At 36.1% G+C, this 21,728-nt stretch overlaps 2 protein-coding genes across 3 annotated transcripts in view; one reads left to right on the plus strand and one right to left on the minus strand.

Annotated features, from left to right (window-relative positions):
* Positions 1 to 18,105, plus strand: part of FIP1L1 (factor interacting with PAPOLA and CPSF1) — a 37,686-nt gene extending 19,581 nt beyond the window's left edge. For both annotated transcript variants that reach the window (XM_030946851.1, XM_030946852.1), the window contains 6 exons: positions 5,192 to 5,218; positions 5,784 to 5,838; positions 6,880 to 6,935; positions 12,152 to 12,377; positions 16,627 to 16,764; positions 17,496 to 18,105. In XM_030946851.1, the coding sequence (XP_030802711.1) occupies positions 5,192 to 5,218; positions 5,784 to 5,838; positions 6,880 to 6,935; positions 12,152 to 12,377; positions 16,627 to 16,764; positions 17,496 to 17,643 (650 nt within the window). In that variant the 3' untranslated portion in view covers positions 17,644 to 18,105. The remainder of the gene's footprint in view (positions 1 to 5,191; positions 5,219 to 5,783; positions 5,839 to 6,879; positions 6,936 to 12,151; positions 12,378 to 16,626; positions 16,765 to 17,495) is intronic.
* A 591-nt stretch (positions 18,106 to 18,696) lies between these two features.
* The window catches only part of LNX1 (ligand of numb-protein X 1), an 81,068-nt gene continuing 78,036 nt past the window's right edge, over positions 18,697 to 21,728 (minus strand). Inside the window, exons 11-12 of the mRNA XM_030946848.1 lie at positions 20,442 to 20,600; positions 18,697 to 19,405 (exon numbers count right to left, since the gene is read on the minus strand). Of these exons, the coding sequence (XP_030802708.1) occupies positions 19,270 to 19,405; positions 20,442 to 20,600 (295 nt within the window). The 3' untranslated portion in view covers positions 18,697 to 19,269. The remainder of the gene's footprint in view (positions 19,406 to 20,441; positions 20,601 to 21,728) is intronic.

Consider the following 21,728-nt stretch of genomic DNA (forward strand, 5'->3'; position numbering starts at 1 on the left):
ATGAGAGATTTGTTAACATCAAATTCTTGAGGTGCATTGTGCAGAATTTCAGAATTTCATGTTCTGCTCTTTTCTTAAGTGTATCTGCAAGGCAAACCCAGAAACTTTTGTTTTTACTTTCTCAGTAAGCATAATCTCAAGTAGTAAATAATTACTTAACTGCTGGTTCTTGTGTTCTTGAAAATGTTTGAAGTGAGAAGTTGTTTTCTGTAATTCAGTAACTGTTAATGCCATTGAGAGGTACATGTTAACACATTATTCTACAAACCTTAGAACTAAAAGTATGGCATACCATGAATTTATGTCACAAGCTGGATTCTCTGATGTCTAAGGTCAAGGCAGCAAGAGAAGTTCTAATTACCCTTTTCTCTCACAGCATGTATGAATTCCCACAAGTCTGATAGTATTGCATTTGCTCCATATCCTTTCTTCCAGTTAGAAGTCTTATTAGTCCCTGATGTTTTTTTCCAGTGTTCTGTGTCTGTGAATCTTAGAGGAATCAAAGCTCTTTGAGAACTCATCCCATTGTTAATCTGTTTTGAAATTTACTGATATTTACCAAACATTTATTGAAATTTGGCGTATATGGAATTTTACTGGGCATTTGCACAAGTGGTACAGTGACCTGTACTTCTCATTTTAAGACAGTAAGTTCAAAAGGATTTGGCAAGAAACTAAGAACTGTCAGTGAGAAATTAAAATAGATGGAGAATCTTTGTGGTGTATTTGAGTAGGCAAGTGAAGCATTTGTCTATAGAAGAGACTGATTTAAGATGGAGCTGCTTTCTTTATATTCTCCTGGTCCTTGAATTCTTTAGCTTGACTTGTTCTGAAAATTATGCTGAGCAGTTTCTTTGCTATTCTGCTTGCAGAGGAAATATTTTAGAAGTTTCTCTGTTAATATTCTTATGTAGAAGCAAAGAAGTCACATTATTTGAGTGCAACTACTATGAGCTTTTATAGGGTTTACATCCTCATAGAAGTTGCTTCTTCAATTGTCCCTCCTAATTTTAAAACTTAACTCATTCTACCTGGCAAGCTCTGGCTTTCGTCCATGATGGTCATACACAAAAATCACAGCACATAGAAAACTGAGGAGAAGAGACTTAAAAATGAAATAATTCTCTGCCCTTTTTTTTTCTTTTTTAAAATAAATATAAGAAATAGAGTCTCTGAAGTGAGATTATGGTAATGCTCTGGTGTTTTTGTGAAGTTTCCTTACTGGAGAGGGGGAAGGACAGAAAGGGAATGGATGTGGCAGTAATGCTTGCTGTGGTTTTAAGCTTCATTTAAACCTTTGTGATAAAACAATATATGTAATGCATTGCAACTTTTTAGAAAGTAATTTTTTTAATTGTAATTGGATTCACAAAAGGTGTTCTAAGTTGTATATTATCAAAAACATGAGAACCCCCCTCACAGATACCCCAGATGCTCTTGGTGCAGGGGTGTCACATACAGGTACTGGACTGTTCTTATGAAACCTGTCACCTGTTGAGATTTTAAAGGTGAAGGAAATCCACATGTGTTGCAGATCAAGCCAGAAGGTTTGGCTTTTGTCTCATGGTTTACAGGCAGGTTTATGACACAGGCTTGTTCAGAAGGTCTTCTGGAACATCCTTCTGTACTTCAAGTAGATTCGAAAATAATGATTAAGAGCTGTGGATTTAGTTTCCTCAGGCCTGTGTTTTAATTGTGCTGTTGCCAGCTCTTTATCATCAAAGCTGTTCCAAAAATAGGTTCTACCATCCCTCCTTGGTTCACTGGAGTAGGAGTAAAAAAACTACACTTACCCAATATTAAACTGGAACTACTTGCCAGAAAATTTAAGTATTCCAAATATAAAACATCCTCCAAAAGCGCCTTTGAGAAAGGATCTTGCTTTGAAGTTATGTCTCTTGTTCTGTATTCATTCACTCTTGTGATTCAAATCTTTTTTGAGGAGCAAGTGCTGGAACAATTTAAAGCACCAAATGTAGAAAATTCTCAAATAATCCTAGGAGATGACTGGCTGTGGCAAAATATATGCTAGTTTCTGTTTGCTAGGTTAATTTTGCTAAAGCAAAACATGTATGCTTGTTATCAAGGCTTTAAAAGTTTGTTTATGTGCTTTGGTTTAAGTCTGTAGTTAAAAATGTGACATGTATTTGTGATTTAGGAAAAAAATTTCTCTGAAATACTGAACTTCTGTTGCATAACTTTGCAATGTATGCCAGGCTTTCATGTGATTGCTCAGGCTTGGCATCCTAAGTGTGTATTTCTAATCTTTAGATACAGAGAATTTGACCTAATTTAGCCTATGGCAAGAGAACCAAGTTGAGATACATAACATTTCTGAGGGCTAGTACACAGTTCAGCTAATTTACAGTATATTGTTAAACTCTGGCTGTGTTGTTCATGTTTGATTCCTTGCTCCACAAGCAGAGCACGTGTGGCATTGCTTTCCTTTAGTAAAACATACTTGATTTTCTGCAAATGCTTACCAGCCCTGAGCTAGTAGGATGGTATACAATGTTCTGAAGGCAGTTTTGAGCATGGTAGGTAAAATGGTGCACTAATGACATTTGAGTTGCTTTTGGCACACAAGTCTGAGTATTTAGGTTTATGCTGGATGTATCTTTATGGCAGCACAACGATGTCATAGGGACATGACAAATTTGATACTAAGCCACATTCTTGCACTGGTACAATGTAGTCTCTTCATTGCAAAAAATGACAAAATATTTCAGGGTCTTTTCTCAGAAGTAGTAATTGGCTGGTGACACTACAAGTATATTTTCATACACTTAGAAGGTAATGGAGTAAAGAGTTAAGAAATTATTTTCCATTAACTGAAGCTTATGATTTTTTTGTCTTGTTTTGTGTCATATTTGTGTATTAGTTAGAAAGGTGAGGAAAAACATTTATTTAGATCTTTTTAGATTTTTTTGTCAATTTGGCACATAGAATCTTTCATCCTTAGTGATACCATCAAGTAAATTAACTTTTGTTTTAAAATTATATAAGCATTAATCATGACTCTTTAAAAGTCTTTAACGGTTTTTGTGGGAAAGTATGCTTATGGGGTTTTTTTGTGTAATTCCCTACATTAACCAATTCATTACAATTATTTGGGCATTTGGTCTCTGGATATTAGTTGTATTCAGTCTGTCTTAATTTTGTTTGAATGGTTGTTAAGTGAAATTTTTCATTGTCTTTTAGTCTTGTGATATTTTTACTTTTAATTCTGCACAAGATAACATTCTTGTAAGTGAGGAATACATTAATTGTTTAATACAAACTTTTTCCTTTTGTAGAGACAAGTTAGCTGATGGATTTCCAGGCAGTTCTCTGGATAATGCTGAGTGATATTTGCAGTGTTAACAATATACTGGTTTTAGGGCAGCAGTTGAAATTTTTTGTGGTATAAGGTGGAGGTAATAAATCACTTTGAGAGAATTTCTGGTATTTTTCTAGCTTATGTTCTTAACATTAATAATATATAATTGCTATAGTATAGCATATATTATATAATACATACATGCTTAACCTTTATTTATTATATATATTTTTTTCTATGTTTTAGGTTCATGAAGGATCTATTAATTAGAACAATTAACCAGAAAAGATTAATAGTAAACACTTTGGCTGTGCAACAGTTTGAGTCCTTAATCTTGACTTTCTTTCAGGAATTTTCATCAGGAGTGTTTGGTCTTTTAAATGTTACACTGTCAAAAATTTTATGGTGTGGTACCCATTGTTCTTAACAACTGTAGTGCACATTGGAAAGCTTGTGTGCTGGTGGAGAGAAAATGGCTCATGCAGTTCAGAAATTTGGCTGTTGGATTTCACTGATTTGCATTTTGGTTAAGAGATCAGATTTTAAATCTTCCAGATTGGACAGAAACCTCAATTATATTTCACCATATGTTTAATCCTATAGGATTAATGCTGTTAGGAATTAATGTCAGAGAAATTGCCAACAATTAGTGAACTTTGATATTGATCTCTGTTCCTCTGCTTCCTTCCTTTATTCTGTCCTGTCAAGTCAGTCTGGGAGCAGTTGGCATTTCTAGACATTATAAATGTGTAGATGTAGTAAAATGTTGCTGCCATACAATAATATTTTAATTTTAATGTTGAACTAAAGAGATATATGTAAGTTTTGTCATGTGGCCAGTACTGTTCTGTGTGAATGCTTATGCAGTTATGTCACTACTGATGAAAGCATTTGGCAGAGTTTTCTGTTTTCTCCCTCCCCAAAGTTTTGCCATGAGCTGTCAGATTGAAAATACATACTTTTTAATGGAAGCAGAATTGTTGATAACTGAAAGTGTTTTATACCTGCTGAAGTAGTCTATTTTCTGCCAGTATTGTTTTAGCCCAGTTTATTATATAGCAGTGTTATGTGTTCAGTTCAGGTAAAAGTAGTTCTTTGCAAAGCATGGGAAGATAAGAATCTTTGAAGTGTACAAATTATTTTTACCTTGTAATAATTCCTTTCATAATCAGTAAGATAGATTTATATGTTGATGCAGTTAATTTTGTTAGGTCGGCTAATTTAGTTGGGAACAATTTTCTCAGCTTTTAGTTACGTTCATAACAGCTTAGCTAGATCTGAAAATCAGGTTAGAGTAATTCTTGCACATATTTCTGTTGAAGGCTGCTCCTTTCTGAGATAGGTACAAGAAAATAGAGAAAAAACCAATCTTTTTCCCTCCACGTAGCAAATGAATGATGAACTGCAGTGTCATAGCATTGACTCAGCCATCTGTATTGCTTACTGCTGCCTGAATTCTTTGTTCATGTGGACCTACTGTTTCCTGTGCCAGGCCATTGAAGGTCAGAGGCCAATTGCATTTCCTTCCATGGAATGTAAAATAAAGCAAATGTAGTCTATGGGATGTTGCTTTCCTTCTGTATATTAAGCATTTTAGAATTATTAATATAATTCTAACCTTGAGGCCCAGAGTCACTCTACACTGGTTTTGCCTCTAAATAAATAAGATCTTAAAGAATAGGAATGTAAATCAAAAGCTAGATTTCACAAGGCTTGTATAAAATTTTATCAGTATTAATGTGACATCTTGACCTGAAGACACAGAAAATGTGCTGTCATTCTTCTTGATCATGTATGCAGTGAAACCTCAGTCTGGTTTCAGATCTACAGATAAGAAACTGTTACTTTAACTGATATTTGTTGTCTTTCTAGGTATACCAATAACAGTGCCACCACCAGGTAAATTTGCTTAGATTTTTTTTTCCACATTTGGTTGAGAGATGAGAACTTAACTGATGTGCAACTTACTAACTTCTTTCAGTTTTATAGAAAAAGAGTTATGTGTACTAAACTATATGTGCATATGTAGGCTCAGTTATTTTGATGCTGGGCAGAAGAGAAATTGTATGAAAATGCTGTTGACTAGTGGACCTAATCAGCCAGTTTTCTAGATGTGTATTTCCTTCTTTTCTTTAAAATATTTTTTCTCAGCTATGCAGTTAATAGTTTTGATTGTTGTTTATTAAGTTTTGTTAGAATTTGCCCATGCTTTTATATCACCGTATTTTTAAGAATGATGAAGTTTTAATTTGAAGCACTGATAATATGTGTTTCATGTTTTGCCTTTGTCAAGCTGAAAAGTAGGTCTTAGTCTTACAAAATAAAACCCATTTACATGGAAACAATTTTTCATTGTTCTCTCTGGGATTTGTTTGCCATGGTATGCTTAGCCTAGTTCTTTTATGTGTTTATGGGTGATAGATTTTTACTTTTTCCCCTCCTTACCCAATTGTAATTGTTACAGGTTTTCCACCACCACCTGGGGGTCCTCCACCTTCCCTCATACCCACAATAGACAGGTGATTATCTCTTTAAAATCTTACTAAGCAATCTATCAGTATTTTGTAACTGAAATAAATGAATAATACTCTTGCATTGCCCATTGTTTTATGGATTTACATCTAGGAAAGGGGAGACAGCTTCAGATTTTTACAGCCATTTTACAGAAATGTTACTAGTCTCACCTCTCAACGTATTCTTTGAGTACGTTACTTGGCCACTTATTAGTTTAGTTATGACACAGTATTGAAATACCAAATTAGTTACAGTTTTTATAGTAAATCAATGCCAAGACAGGGAATGATAAATAAAGTATTCTTTAGTAGTCTGAAGGCTCATTTATGTGATCTGTATACTTTTCAGCTATCACATCCTTTTTTATAGATGTACACAAAAATTTGAGCACAGATTCAAGCCCTCATAAACTATAAGAAATGCCAGAGTTCCACAGAATCCAAATTTGCATTTATATTCTGTTCTAAGTGTTCAGTTGTAACAGGCCTAACCTGTTAGGCTAGGAATTTTTCAATACCATTTTTTATATGCATTTATATGTATGAACACACATATATTTGTATATATAGATATAAATATATAAAAGGAGGAAGAAGGTTGGCCAGCACAGCCCTTGAAAAATATTTGTATTTTGCTGGAGGCCAAAACCAAGTCATATACAAAACTCACTTAAGATGGTACAAGCCTCTCGTCAGTCCTCTGGATCTCACTGAAGGAAGATGCACACATCTGTTCCTTTGAAGTTGAAAATTCTGTTAAAATACATGATACAGGAGGATGATGGAAAATCTCTGAGAAAATCTTTATATGATTTAAGTGAGAAAAAGTCCTAACTTAATACATAATATGTGCACTTAAGTAAATTTATTACTTTGTACTGACAGTTGCTGTGAATGAGTGCTGCTTCTGATTGTATATATTGTATATAATATATGTATATTATAAATATGTAGCTGTTTATTGAAGGAGGTAGCTTTGTTGCTAAAGCTGAGTTTCAATATGTATCTTTAGCATGCTGAAACTGGTTTTGCATGTATGTTCCACAGTGGACATTCTTCTGGCTATGATGGTCGTCCTGTTCGTGCATTTTCATATGGCAGTGGTAAGTAAGCAAGCTTGCTGGCTTTGGAAATTTTGACCAGTGTGATACCAAATTGTTTGATACAGTTATGAGGATTTTAGCTAGAAGACTAAACAGGTCCTGTCAGTATTTCATTATGAAAGCTCGTTGCTGACCATTGTAAATAGATACATACTGTTGCGAATTTCAACTATTGGTAAATACTATTGTTTTCCTTATTATCTTTTGCTGCTGCTTTTGCAGAACTGTGATTTTGAAGCATCATATACCATAATATGGGCTGCAATTCTCAGGGAGAATTTTTCAAGGATTTAAAACAGGAGAACAAGTACTGTTGACATATCATCAGAATTTTAATTACTAAGAGCAATCATTCAGAAATCCTGATGATGTACCTCTCCTTTGAAAAACCATTTGTCTAAGACACTATAACCTTCAGCTATACTGTTGCAAAGTCTGTCTTTATTTTTTTTCTTTTTTTTTTAATTACTGTTACGGGAAAAAAAATCTGATGTTGGAAAACTTGACTTTGTGGGTTTTTTTCAGTAAAAGTGAAATAAGAATGAACTAAAATAAAAGCTTCATCATGTGCCACCAAATGGGCATCCACAGAATGTATGCTGAGTTTAGAACTGTTACATAACTTCTTGACCCAAAGGAGAAAATAAAGAAGATAAAGTAGATAGATTTATAAAATTATTTGGGTTAGAAGGAATCATCAAAGATTGTCTATCTCAAGCCTCCCTGCCATGGGCCAGAATACCTTTCACTAGATGAGTTTGCACAAAGTCCTGTCCAGCCTGGTCTTGAACACTTGTAATGGTTGGGCATCCACAACTTCTCTGGGCAACCTGTGCCCTGCCTCCATCATCATAAAAAATTTCTCTCTTATGTCCAATCTAAACCTACCATTTTTCAGAGTAAAACCTTAGCCCCTTGTCCTGTCACTACAGACCCTGGCAAAAGGTCTCTCTCCATCTTTATTTCTTATAAATCCTTTTGCAGTATTGAAAAGCCACAATAAGGTGTGCCTAGAGCCTTTTCTCCTCCAGGATGAACAACCTGAACAACATAGGAGAGATGTTCCAGCTCTCTGAAAATTTTTTGTGGGCCTCCTCTGGACCTGCTATAACGTATCTTTGCTGTACTGGAGTCCCAAGAACCACCTCTCACAAACCTGCTGGCCACTCTTCCTTTTGATGCAGCCAGGATACAAATGGCTTCCTGGGCTGCAAAGTCACACTGCTGGCTCATGTTTAATTTTTGCCCACCAGTATCCCCAAGCCCTTCTCTGCAGGGTTGCTTTGAATCCGTTCATCACCAGTTTGTACTGACATTGAAGACTGCCCTCACCCTAGTGCAGGACCTTGCATATTGACAGTCACTACCCTCTACCTTCAGCACATCTGCCGTCCTGCCCCATGCCTGGTGCCTTTTGTTTCAGTTGAATTCTGTTGCCTTGCTCCTTGTTCCTTTGAGCTCTAGCTGGTGAGAGGAGAAATTGTAGGGGAAGTTTAGTCCATTTCTGAGATGTGTGATGTTCAGCATAGATCAAATATTCAGCAAATCTCTTTCCCAAATGTTCTGAAGTTTTGAGCATGGATATACCAAGTGACATTTTGTAATGGCTCGCAATTTCTTGAAGTTGTAGCAGTTCATAGAGTAACAAGTAGTACTTTTGACATTGTAAGGATCCTCATCAGTTATCAAATGTTTGCTTTCATGCATTGGAAGCTTGGTGTGTTTTCAAGAATTCTTGGACAAGAATTCATAAATATCAGCTTTACACAGACTTCTTTTTTAGCAGTAATTTAATTGTGTTTTAGCAAAAAGGTAAAACCTGAGATGTACAACTGAGTACATGCTGAGTATCATAAGGAAAGCAGTCTTACTAACACATACTAATGTATGTATGTGGCATCTATTACATAGTCTCCAGTGTAGAATGTTTTTCACTTTGGTGTCTCTTTGTTAGAATTTTCTATTCTGTCAAATATTGTCAGGGACATAAGAATATTTCGAAGTTTCATGTTGACCTTTAGAGATGATGGCATGCTTGTGTTGTTGCAGCACCAGTCCTAAAGGATGACTGTTACCTTGATCTTGCCAGCACTGAATTTTAACTTCTTCAGCAGGATTAAAATATTGTTTGCCTTTATATGATTATGGAGACCAAGGAGCACAGTCCACTCCTATCTTCCCCATGTGCTTCCAGTGTATCTTGTATCTCTATTGCAGCAAAAGCTTTCATATTTGCTGCACAAAGCAATTGTCTGTCTCAAAGCTGTCTGTGTCATAGGGATTTTTCAATCTGTAGAGACCCAGTGGCATTTTATCACTGTTGCTTATCTCTTAGTGAAAAATGTTTTCCTAGTCAACATCATACTGTCACAGTCCCTGTAGTGCCGTGTGATCACTGGTCAATGTTTAGCAGTGCTCTCTGTGAATCAGAACTTGGGGACATTGAGAGCTCCACAGCAGAGCAGGGTACAGATATCACTGCAACTTACAGTCACTAAGTATATTTATTTAATAGTTGCTTTGGATGATAGCACTGAATCTCCAACCTGTTGTCTTCTTTGACAGTCTGTGCATTTCCTAGCTTTGTCAAAATTGCAGGGGAGGATGTGCAAATGGAACACATTGCAAAAAGTACCAGTCTTGACTGAGGTACTAGCCCTTCTGCCTATTCAAATTCCTCAGCTCATGCTTTGGTGTATCTTCTCTTGCTGTCAGTTGGGTTTCCCATTGCAGACCCTTTAGGAAGGTTACATAGTAAATTAATAACTTATAACTTCAAGAATGTCTGTTTTGTTTTTGTGCTCTTCCACCACATCAATGTGGTTTAGTCCACTTGCCCTTAAATCCTTTCACAATTCAGTGCTACGTCTGCCATCACATCTTTGGCTTTGCTTGAGCTGCCTGTAATCAGCCACTGAAGTGCCTTCTATCATATGCTTGTTTGCTTTTTCCTCAAGTAGTTCTCTGGTCTGTGCTCTAAATGTTCTTTAAATCTTAGGAACTTGCAAGGCATTTAGCATTACAGAAACAGTTTAAGAGTCAGTATTTTTTGAGGCACAAGCAAGAAGTATTATATAGTTTGCTTTATGCCGTGAAGCTTTAAGTTTTTAAAGTATCTCCAAAACTGGGCTCATGTCTCCAAAACTAGTAATTATTCAAAGCTCTCTTCCTGTTTTAAAAATAAAATCAGAGTTAAAATCAGAGTTTTTGAGGTGTCTTCCTTCTTGTAGAAATTATTGGAATAATCCATGTAGAAATATGACAAATGAATAATCCATGTAGAAGTGACAAATTATTTCATTCAATGTAGTAAAAGCAGAACACCAGTTCATACTAGAAAGTAAGCTTCTTGTGTGTTGTGAATAATTCCTGGTGAAAATCTAGATATAAAAATGTGTAGTGTGTCAAATTACTGTTTTATCTCATGTTACTGGGGAGAAATACTTCTGTCTGATGAGAGTTACTCAAGACATGATGGAGTATCCCAAAATTTATTGTAAAAGTTTGTACTACCATTAATAATTGGTTTGTAGTATACATTTAAAGTTAAGTTTAAGTATAAACTTTAGATCAGAATTCACTGACAGCAAGTGTCTCATGTACCATACATGTGTTGTTGACATAGTGGCAAATCAAGGAAATTAGCAGTCTTTTAAGTCCAGCTGTTTTTTTTGCTATTTCTGGCTGCTTTCCTTCAACGAATTTCAGGTCTTGGCAGCAAATGAGCAGCATAATATTGTATTAGGACATTTTTATCTGTTAACCCTTCATTTTGCTTGTAGACCTGAAGTTAAACAGTGTCAAGCATTTTATTAGAGGCAAAACCTTGTATAAATGCTTTTTTAAGGAATTATAATACTTTTCATTGAAAATGTATTTTAACAATGAAGTGTTTTTTCGTGCTCCACTGCCTGCTCTAAAGGTCTTTTGTATTCCTCCTCTGGATGCTTGGCAAACTGCTCTCTTAAGCTTCTGCCAAAGCTTTCTGGGGCAGGCATACCCAGACGTTACAGGCAAGGCAGTCTGAACATAGCTGTCAGCAGAAGCCACTGGTTTTATAACCCAACAGTATTAAATACAGCACCAGTAACGCACTTTACATTGTTCAGTAGATATTTATGTTAATTGTACTGTTAATCTCTTTGTGACACCATGAAGTCAAGTAAATATTGTTCTCGTGTTATAGATGATGAAGTGGAGCTCAAAACAAACGATTTATTGAAAGTTAGGAAAGCTAGCAAGGCAGATAAGCAGAAAGGGAGAAGTCCTCAGTACTGTAAGTCCGCTAGAGAGTGCTGTTTCCAGCTAAATACTCAGCCCTTGTTTTTCCTTTACAGGATGCGTTCATGGGACTTCTGGCAAGGGAGGGCAGGACAGAACAATTGGGGCATTAAATACAGCAGTTCTGTATTACACTGAAGTTGGCAAAAAGCAGTGGAGAAGCATTCCTTCTCCCCATTGCTAGCTATCTAAAAAAGGTCGGGAGATAGTGTTAAGACTTCCTTCTTAACATCTTAACATGTCACTTCTAGATTAAGACTATGCTTGATTTTCTTAAACGGTTACATTTTAGTGGTATTAGTGTTTGTGCTGAGTATTCATAAATGTTATCTTACAGAGCACAAGTGGGAGCATTATTTCTTCTCCCTAGAGTGAATTTATTTCCTAAGCTTCTTTTACATCTGTAATCAGAAAAGTATGACAAAGCATAGTATAGAATATAAATTAGTGAATGACAACTTCATAGCTAACATTGTATTTTAAATACAATGATTTTAAAGTACAAGAGATAAAAATAATAGCATTTAACTACAAGGTTGGAAGTGTCCTTTTTCTGAACTATATTTTCAGAGCACTTGAGTTTCAAAGGCAGTTCTGTTTTCCAATTGTTTTTGTTTTGTTGTTCTCCAAAAATAAAGCCATTTGACCACATAGAATCAGATTCTTTGAGCAAGTATTTGCACAATTTTTTTTTCCCCCAAAAGTGTTTAGACAGTCTTTGAGATATGGTTTTGTACATCCTCATAAGAAGTATTTAAATGAGTGCCAGAAGTTTTTGTAATAATCATGGAAAAAATTCAGTGTTTGCTTAGCATTAAGTGAAAGGGGAAGATTAAAAAATGTAATTGGAGGAAACTGACAAATGTGTTTTCACGCATTAGTTTCCATATGATATTTGATTTTATTCTTTCTAATAACTACATCTCTTTCTTTAGTCACCTTTCCACACCCTGCAGGTTCTGCACCTTCGTGGTCTAGTCTTCTGGACACCAGCAAACAGTGGGATTACTATGCACGAAGAGAGAAGGATAGGGAACGTGAGAGGGAGAGATCCCGAGATCGGGATCGCGACCGGGACCGGGACCGAGACAGAGATCGGGACCGTACCAGAGACAGGGAAAGGGACCGAGATCACAGTCCGTCTTCAAGTGCGTTCAACAGGTCAGTGCAGTGTCCTAAACATGCTGGAACTCTGCTCAAAACCCTTGTCTCTGTTAACAGGATACTTCAAAGTTCAACTTTAGTGTTCTGCTGCATGTTCCAAAGAGCTGGGTGGTGTGGCTTACTCACCTTTGCCCTTTTCTCTTGGAAACTGTAATTCTAAATTTCCACATGTAAAACAGAAGCAGGAAAAAAAGGACAGTATACATCCAAATTGGTCATAGTGCTTTACAGGTTAAAGGTGATTTAAGTCTTGAGAATATCTGAAATATTCATCTCTTTTTGACATCAGTAGGTTTAGAAAAAATCTACAGAAAAATCTATAGAAGTACTATAGATTAATTTTAGTTGCCAGTTTGGTACTAAGAGCAATGTGTTGCAACGTTTGACCTTAATTAATGGTAATAAATACCTCCTAAAATTATTAATATGGTTGTTAAAAATGGCTGGATAATAATCTCTCCTCTCTTGTTTAAAACTATTATTTCAAGGTCAAGAACTTTAATTTTGATTTAGATGATGAAAATCATGTCAGATAAATTTATTCAGCTTTCTAATTGCTTTTTAAAAAAAAGCTGCAACTGTTCTGTGGTTCATGTGCTCAAGCACAAAGCATTTAATGTTGAGCTCACTATGACTCCATAGAACAGAGGTCTGTTGGTTAGCCAGATTTTTCTAAATTTCCTCTGCTTGTTATATGCTAAGCTTTTTGGGGTAAATATCTGATGCTTTTCTCAGTGTTCATTGTTAAGTTTAAATTTTTGCAGAATATATATGTTAGCGATTAGGCAGATTGTTTTTACTAATGGTTTTAAGCCAAAGGGAGAGCGCTGAGAGTCAACATTTCTGCGGTTGAGAGATGACATTTTTGCATGATGATTGTCAGCTGAAGACCCAAACTGGGTGCAGGCTGGGGGATTTTCCATGTATGCTGGTGCGGTGATGTCCTCTCCTGTGGGCATGTGCTTCAATCTAGGGTCGTTTATGAGGGCTGAAGACCTATCTAAACATCTGTTTCTCAGACAGCTTGATTGAAAGCCAGAAAGAGCCCTGGTCATTCAAGGGTGCTTGAAATGAACCTTAATAGCTTCCAGGCCTCAAGAAATCTCTGTGCTGCTGCCAGAGTTATCTGTAAAGGAGGGGGAAGAGCAGGCCTCGACTTTTTTATGTGACTAAATTATCCACCATCTGTAGCAAAGCTGTTGCCACATGGCTGTATAAGAAAATGGGAGGCCCTTAACTAGGATAAGTTGGTTTGGGAGTCACAGAAGAGGTGTGAGAGGCTTAAGAAAGAACATGCAGATATAATATTTCTTAAGAAGGTTTAGTTTCAATTCTGTGCACTTATGAAAATAAAATGAATGGAACTGTGAGGAAGAGAACATGAACTATTTTAAAGACTGCACACATTCATAGCTTTTATTTATATTCCCTTTGTTTAAACTTTGATCAAGTGGTACTTTGGTGGAGTTTGTAGTAAGCATCAGGTTATCATTTTACTGCTCAGAAATTACGGATTTCAATGCTTTTAGCAGTTATTTTCCAGATGAATAGTGTGTGGTTTTGTTACAACATTTCTTAAAATTATAGGAAAATAGGATTATTTTTATTCTATTATAACCAAAATGTGGTTTAAAAATGAACTTTCAGCTGTCTTTATATTCTGTTCTGCTTTTACCCTGCTATCCTCAGAGAAAAGTGTGCATTTTTACAATGCATCTCACTCTGTCCCCTTGAGAAGATCCATTATTTTTGGATTGTTTCCCTTCTGCAAAGGTTGGGACTTTGTTTGTTTGGGGTTTTGTTGTTTTGTTTTTATTTTGGTAGTTTCAAGTCAATTAGTTACCACTAAAAATGTAGACATTGGAATTTGATTGATCTGTTACTGTATTGTGGTTCTTCCTCAGCAATTTGAAAAATTAAAAAAAAAAAACCAGAAAAACAAACCCCAGCAACTGTGTTTCTAAGTTCCTGGAATTTAATAATCTCATGGAGAAGAGCAGATGAGAGTGTGCCTGGCTGGATTGCAGCTTTACAGGATTTGGTGTCCTGGTGGTCAACAAACTGAACAAGACTCCACAATCAGTGTGCAATAAAGGTCAAAAGCATTGAGCAGCATTAGAGTGTTCCTGAAAGCTCCCAATACACTGGTCTTGGCAAACTGATTTTTTGCTTTACTTAGAGAAGTTGTTTATTTTCATCAGACACACTTACAAGCTGTCATGGTTCTTTAATAGTTTGCCAAAATAAGGTTTAAAAGGGAGTATCAGTAATATTTTTAACCTTTTCTAGAGTATTTTAAATAACACTCTAGTAATGGAACAAATGCAGAGTGTGAGTTACCATTAAGGGCTTTGTATCTCTTTGAAACCAAGCTGTAAGTCTACAAGAAGCCATCCTGTTTCTCATGGCAAGCTTATCAGAAGTTAGTGGTAGGCATTCAAGTTTTAACTTTTTAATTAGATACTGATCAGCAAAATATTAGTTTTGTGAAGCAATATGAAATACGGGAGGAAGCTGCAGTTGCACAGAGAGGCTGGGGAGTCTCTATCCATGGAGATACCTTGAAGCTATCTGGACGTGGAACTGGTCAGCTAGTCCTGATGGCCCTGCTTTAGCTGGAGTTTGGTCCTGATGGCCTCCACTCATGCCTTCCAACCTCAGTTTTTGTGCCATTTGATCACAAATGTGCTTTTCACGATTCGATCAGATTACTCTCAGATCTGATGTTATAAATGCATTGTAAAGTCAATGAAGTTATATTACTCAGTGGCAAATCATAATTTTGAGTTCAGTAGTTGTAGCTGCAGTTTTCCTGGTTTTGATGTGTGAATATTTTTCATGTCCCTCAAAAAAGCAGAATTTTCTACTGAGTGGCTAATGTTTCTCTACAGTGTCTTAAATTACTAATTTCTGACATTTGCTTAATGATGTAATCATACAGGTTTTCATAAAAAGACTAGTGCTGTTGCTTCAGGTGTTCCCCCTTCTCACTGAATTTTTATGCGTAGTTGTAATAATCATTAATGTAATATCCTCACTTGGGAAATGGCCAGAGGATCCAAGCTGTGGCAGATAAAATGGGGTTGATCTCAGTTCTCACTGCTCCAGGACATGAGAAATCTCTTTAGGGTTGAAGCTGTTCTCCCTGTGTGATCTGTCTGATCTGTTCTGCAGCTGCAGGTACCTGAGGAAGATACTTTCTTACATGGTATATGTTGGCAGAGACAAGAAACACTTGCCTGTCATTAGATCAACAGTATCTACATTGTTACTGATTTTACTGCTTTAGAAAGACTGGCTACATTGTGCCTTTCTTTAGTACTTGGTGGGGATCTCCCAAGCTGTGGTTAGAGAAGACTTCATATGATGTATTAATAATTACACTAAGGTTATTTGTATTGAAGTTGCACGCTTAAATTATGCTGGGTAGGATTTTCTTAGTAGAAAAATGAGGAAATGATCATGCCTTTTTAAGCTATGCTAATGTAGTGTTTGACTTGTGTTGGCTAACAATGGACAGTGGGGTTTTCTTGGGTTTTTTTTTAGATTTCAGTAAACTCTTAGAACTGCCCTTTTCATCAAGTCAAAATATGAAAATATGTTTTTAAGTAAAGCCTTTGAATTCTTGTCTAACCTGTGATATTTAGGGGTTTTTACCAACATTGTGGCAGGGCAGCATTTCATGGCAATCCAAGAGAGAAGTAGAGACAGCACTAGCACTGGAGAAAAATTAATTTCAAAAGCAGCCCAAAACATTTAGTATATTTCACTCGTTGTACTTTGTGTTTCCTTTTCTTGAAGCGAGTGTAAGGAAATAGATAACTGTACCAAAATCTAATTTTAATTTACCCAAATTGTAATATAGTCCAAAAGTGTGCTGATAAGTGTTGAATGTTTCAAACACTGATCCGAAAACATTACTGAAGTTTATGTAGGATTGTATTTCCTTCACAATTAGATACAGGTTCAAGCTAACAGCTTGGTAACTCCTATATAAACTTAATGGGGCACTGTTGTAGTCTTTTTTCTTTCATTTTTAATGAACAACTTCCTTTCAAAACTGCATTGACTGCACAAGTCTAGCGTATAACATGAAGAATTTTATTGTCCTTTAAGCACTGGAACTCATGTAGATACTAGAAGCAATATTAAGATTTTCCAATATTGAGATTTTCTTGACATTTAGCTTGTTATTGTTATACTCCTTGGTCTTACTGTCCTGAAAAATCTCTTCTTTCTGAATCAGTGATGAAGAACGCTACAGATACAGAGACTATGCAGAGAGGGGCTACGACCGCCATAGGACAAGCAGAGAGAAAGAAGACAGACACAGAGACAGGAGGCACAGAGAGAAAGAAGAGACTCGACACAAGTCATCTCGAAGGTTTGATTTCTCTTTTTTTAATAGGATATGAAAGACTTGCCCAGTTTAAAACAAAGGAAAAAAAAAGTAAACTTTTCAAAGAACCCCAAACAAACAGGAGTTTTGTGGAAAGACTGTAAACACTTGAATGTGCTACTTGGAGCAAGTCTGCCGTATAAAACATGGACAGACAAGAAGCAATACTGACCCTGGGCAACCTCATATTGAGTGACAGTCAGTATGTGAACAGAAATTAGGACACTGGGGAAAGAAGGGTAAAAATGGTGAGTCAGAAAGGGATGGAATGAAGCTGACATTCAGCAGCATGAACAGAACAACTCAAAAGTCTTTCTCAGTGAGTAAAATAATCCTCATAGTCACTTGATAGAAATTGTTCTACCTGATCCATTTTAAGTTAGAAATAAAAGTTAAGTCCAGAAAATGGGTCAACAAGAATGTGAAATTATTAAGGAATGCCAGTAGGTGCATGACATTGTTAAAAGTCTTGCTATTAGAACATGGGTTACAAATGTTATATGTTAAAAATTCTATTTTTCCCCCAAAAAGTACAGGATGGATAGATGTATGTTCCATTCCAGGAAAAATTCAGTTCTGCACTGACATCCAAAAACTCTGAGTTGGGAGCAGATGCCAGTTTTCAAATATGAATGCAGAAGCTGTTTTTTTGGTCCTTTGTAATGAAATAGGGCCTGAAGTGTCAAGTGTTTGAGGCATGTTTTCTCTCTATTTAGTAACAGCAGACGTCGTCACGACAGTGAAGAAGGGGATAGCCACAGAAGGCACAAACACAAGAAGTCCAAAAGAAGCAAAGAAGGAAAAGAAGCCAGTGGTGAACCTGCTCCTGAACAGGAAAACACTGAAGCTGCCCCTGTGGAATAGGCTTGTGTGATTTTTTTTGCCTACTTGCATATATATTAGTGCCAGAAATAGATTACTATAAATCTTGTTATTTTTCTGGGAATTATAATAATTTGCTCTTAATCTTGTTCTGTTAGTTTGAAATCAAAGGTTACTTTGGTTTTTTTTTGAAAATAAAAGAACGAATTTTTCATGTTAAGATTCTTGGACTGACTTTGTCTTTTAAGAAACAGTGAAAAAACATCTTACATCTAGAGGCTTATGCTCTTACAATATAAGTAGGGCTTAAATTCTTTGTATTAAATTGTCTCCTTTTTTCATAAGCCAACGGGAAGGTCATTCTTCTACTGACTTTAGAAACAGTGTGCATTCATTTTATTATATACCCAACATCTGGAACAGTGTGGGTTTAGCATAGCTTTTGGAGACTTATTTGGAAAGGTCATTCTTTACTACAGGGACACACAGGAACTGCAGGCTCTTCAAAAGCCTTGTAATAACGTGAAGCAAAAAAAAAACTAGGGAAAGTGGGAAAGGTGCCGATTGTTCGTAGTTGAATGGAACACTGAGCATGGTGATGATACACGTGGTAATTATGTCTGGTTTGTGTGGGTGCATAAAGATGAATTAAGCTGGATAATCGTCCCTGCTGCTTTTCAGTGGCTTAAGAGAGAGTTCATTTTAGTCTTTGTTCTAGGGGAACAGCTGCCCTTAACATGATAAAGATTAACAAACATATCCTCTTCCCACTGCAAGCTTGTGAGATAAAAACAAGACTGTGGAACATGAGTAATTTGCAGAGAAAGACAAAGGACTGTTTTACAAGACACATCAGACCATCATCACTTTCAGATTTACTTCATGCAGAACAGTATCAAGTGTGATTGATAAGGCAGTCCCACAAAAATTTTACTGCTATTCAAAAGACTTACTTGATGGCATTAGCAAGGTGCAGTGTATTTCCTTAAAAGCAATATTTTATATAAAAATCCCAGATTTAATAGTATTAATCAGAACAAACCAGGGAAACGAGGTAATTTGGTTTTGAATGAAAATAATGTCTGTACCAGTACTCAGTTACAATTATTTTTAATTCTTTTAGAAATTTCATTCACAGTTTTACAGACTAACAAACAGTACTTGAAAGTCTTGAAAATACCAGCTTCATGCTGACCATGAAAAGGTACACATAATCAAAGTGCTATTAATGTGTTGGATAAAAACCTTCACCTGATTATTGCAACTAGAAAAATTGCAAGAAATACCTCCATAAGTTATTCAAGGTTTTCTTTTTGTAAAACAAAATAAAGTGGGTGAGCAGAAGCTGTTGCTCCTTAAATTTCATTATTATTATTATAATGCATTAAATAGATACATAGGTATGTATAAAAAAACAACAAAAAACCCTTAAGAACACAGGGAAGGAAGGACTTAAGTCTGTAGCTTGGATCACTCTGAAGTGATTTTCTGATGGGTGTCACTGCTTTGCCTAAACTTGACTTTTCTTGACATGCAGGTTGAAATTTCACAAACCTTTTCTTTATAAATACATACTTTACTCCCCAAAAAAGCAAAGAGTGGTGTTCCTTTTTTTAAAATGTTTTCCCCATGTTAAGATACTTGTCACACTCTCCATGAAGACTTGTTTTATAAAAATGTGCCAGGCCAGGACACAATTGTGAGAGTAATTTTTCCTTTTAGTTCTTTGAGCATCCTTGCCAAGCAGGAATGCATCATTCCTGATGTGTTCCTGCCATTGACAGCAATGAGGATGTCACCGCATCTGAAAAAAATAAATTCAAGACAACAATTAAACAAGGTGACCTCTTATCTTAAGTGTTTTCAAATGCTAAAGCACATCCTTTAAGCTGGGGCAAGGGGTAGAAATGAGTATTATGGCTCCTTCTCTGGCTAACTACTGTTCATGAATAAGGGGATAAAGCAGGTGAAAATGCTTCACTTGTTTGGGTTTCTTACAAATTTATAATTAATTCAACATATTTGAAAGAAAACATGATATAGTTCTTCTGACATTCATTCTGGTAATTTATCATCACAGAATGATAGAAGGGCTTCAGTTGAAGGGAATTCAAAGATAATCCAGTTCCAATCCTTGCTCTGGCCAGGGACACCTTCTACTAGACCAGGTTGCTCAAAGTCCCAGCCAGCCTGTCACTGAATAAGGAGGAGGAGGCATCCACAATTCTGGGCAACGTGTTCCAGTGTCTCACCACCCTCACATTAAATAATTTCTTTTTAATATCTGGTCTAAAACTACTGTATTTCAGTTTAAAGCCATTGTCCCTTGTCCTAGCACTGCATACCCTTGTAAAAAGTCCCTTTCTAGCTTTCTTGTAGGCCCTCTTTAGATACTAGAATGATCTGTGTTCCGAACAACTGTATCTTTTAAGCCTTGTTAATTGATGTAAGTTTGTGCCATGATTGTGCATTTACTCTCTTCAAGTGTATTGGTGTTTGCAGGGAAGGTGTTTGGTTGGGGTGTTTAGAACTGGAGATGTGGGAAATCTCTGTGCTGGCATGCTTTGTTCCACCCCAGAGATCAAATTGACTCTTCTTTTAACTTACTCACATTCTAGTAGATTGCTAGATATCTAAAAACATTCTGCTATGAAAGCAGATCTGTTAAACTTCAGGATACTTGTGTCCTGTTTCCATATCTCCCAGAGTTACTTCTGTATCAGTGAGTCCTTCCCCCCGTCCCTGCCACTGCCTTAATGAAAACATGTTTTTTAAAAACTCCCACAGGTTAACCAGAAGAACTTACATAAATGCTAGTTTTTTTAGCTAGTAATAATTACCTAATTCTGCCGTCATTATATGCTGGTGTTCCCCCAACAATGGATTTGATAAAGAATGGTTTGTTCCCAGTATGTTCTTCATAACCTCCTACGATGCTGAAGCCAAGACTTCCAGATGTATTTCTTCGTAATACAATTTCTTTGCAGCTGTACAAATATCTGAAATAAACCAGTTTAATTAAATGTCTTATAGTTAACTTTAGATTCTGATGAACCACTAATAATGAATCTGCCTTTTCATGGACCCGTACACTTTCTTAAGAGTTAAACTAGTGCCGTATTTCCACTGTATAAACACCTACACTTCTCTTCTGTTTCTGTAGTACTGCTTTCCTGTTACAACCAGATAACCAGTTATCCCAAAAGTAAAATTAGTCTTGGGCCTAAGTATTAAATTAGTTTTTTTAATAGGGTAGAAATCTATGCAAATGTTGTGGTTGATGTGATGGAGAAAAGCCTGGATTTAATGTTTGTAAATCAGCAATTCAAAAAGCTGTATTTCTTCTACCTTGTACACCCCCATGACTTGTTTATCTTCCAGATATGAGCCTGTATGTGATTAATTAGGTCAAAGTGCTCAGACACTTAATACTGTGGTGCATGTCAAAGTGAAATAATTTTAAGGCCAATGGAATGAACTACAAAAATGACAGATTACATGAAGACAGGTATTCGTAGAATTAGGGATCCTGAGCTTCTCTTGTTGAGTAATCTGATAAGTCACAGCATGGAAGATGAGAGAATCTTATCCATGTGAGTCAGTGCTTTAGAGTTCTGAGTCTGCTCTCAAGAAGATAGCTTGTCCTTACTGTCATGATTAACACAGGATTTTGTTTTAAGAGATCTGAAATCTGCTTCTCCCTCTATTTGTCTCTTGAATGTATTTTATGATACTGTATGTTATGTTCATCAAAGCTTAGGTTCCAAAATAGGGGGAAATAGGAATAGGGGAAAACTAAGAATAGTGCTATTAGACTCTTAAATGTTCCCTAATGCTCTGAGTACATTAATTGGTTTCCTTTTTTTTTAACCAAATTAATTCCATATGTTAGAGAGCGCGTGATAAAAATTTCTGTCCATAGTACTTTACCATCTTATCATTAGTGATGTCCCCAGGAATGACTGAAATTTCTGAATGACTAAAAATGTATTTGCTACTCCAAATCTTAAAATATAGGCTGACCTACAGCAGGCAACTGTTACAAGCTCTATTCAGAGACTTTTTAGGTTTCTAAGAAGCATCTGACACTTCTATAGGAGGATAAATAGCCTTTTTCTTAAGGATTG

The sequence above is a fragment of the Camarhynchus parvulus genome, chromosome 4, assembly GCF_901933205.1.
Source record: "Camarhynchus parvulus chromosome 4, STF_HiC, whole genome shotgun sequence".
NCBI classification, from domain to species: Eukaryota; Metazoa; Chordata; class Aves; order Passeriformes; family Thraupidae; genus Camarhynchus; species Camarhynchus parvulus.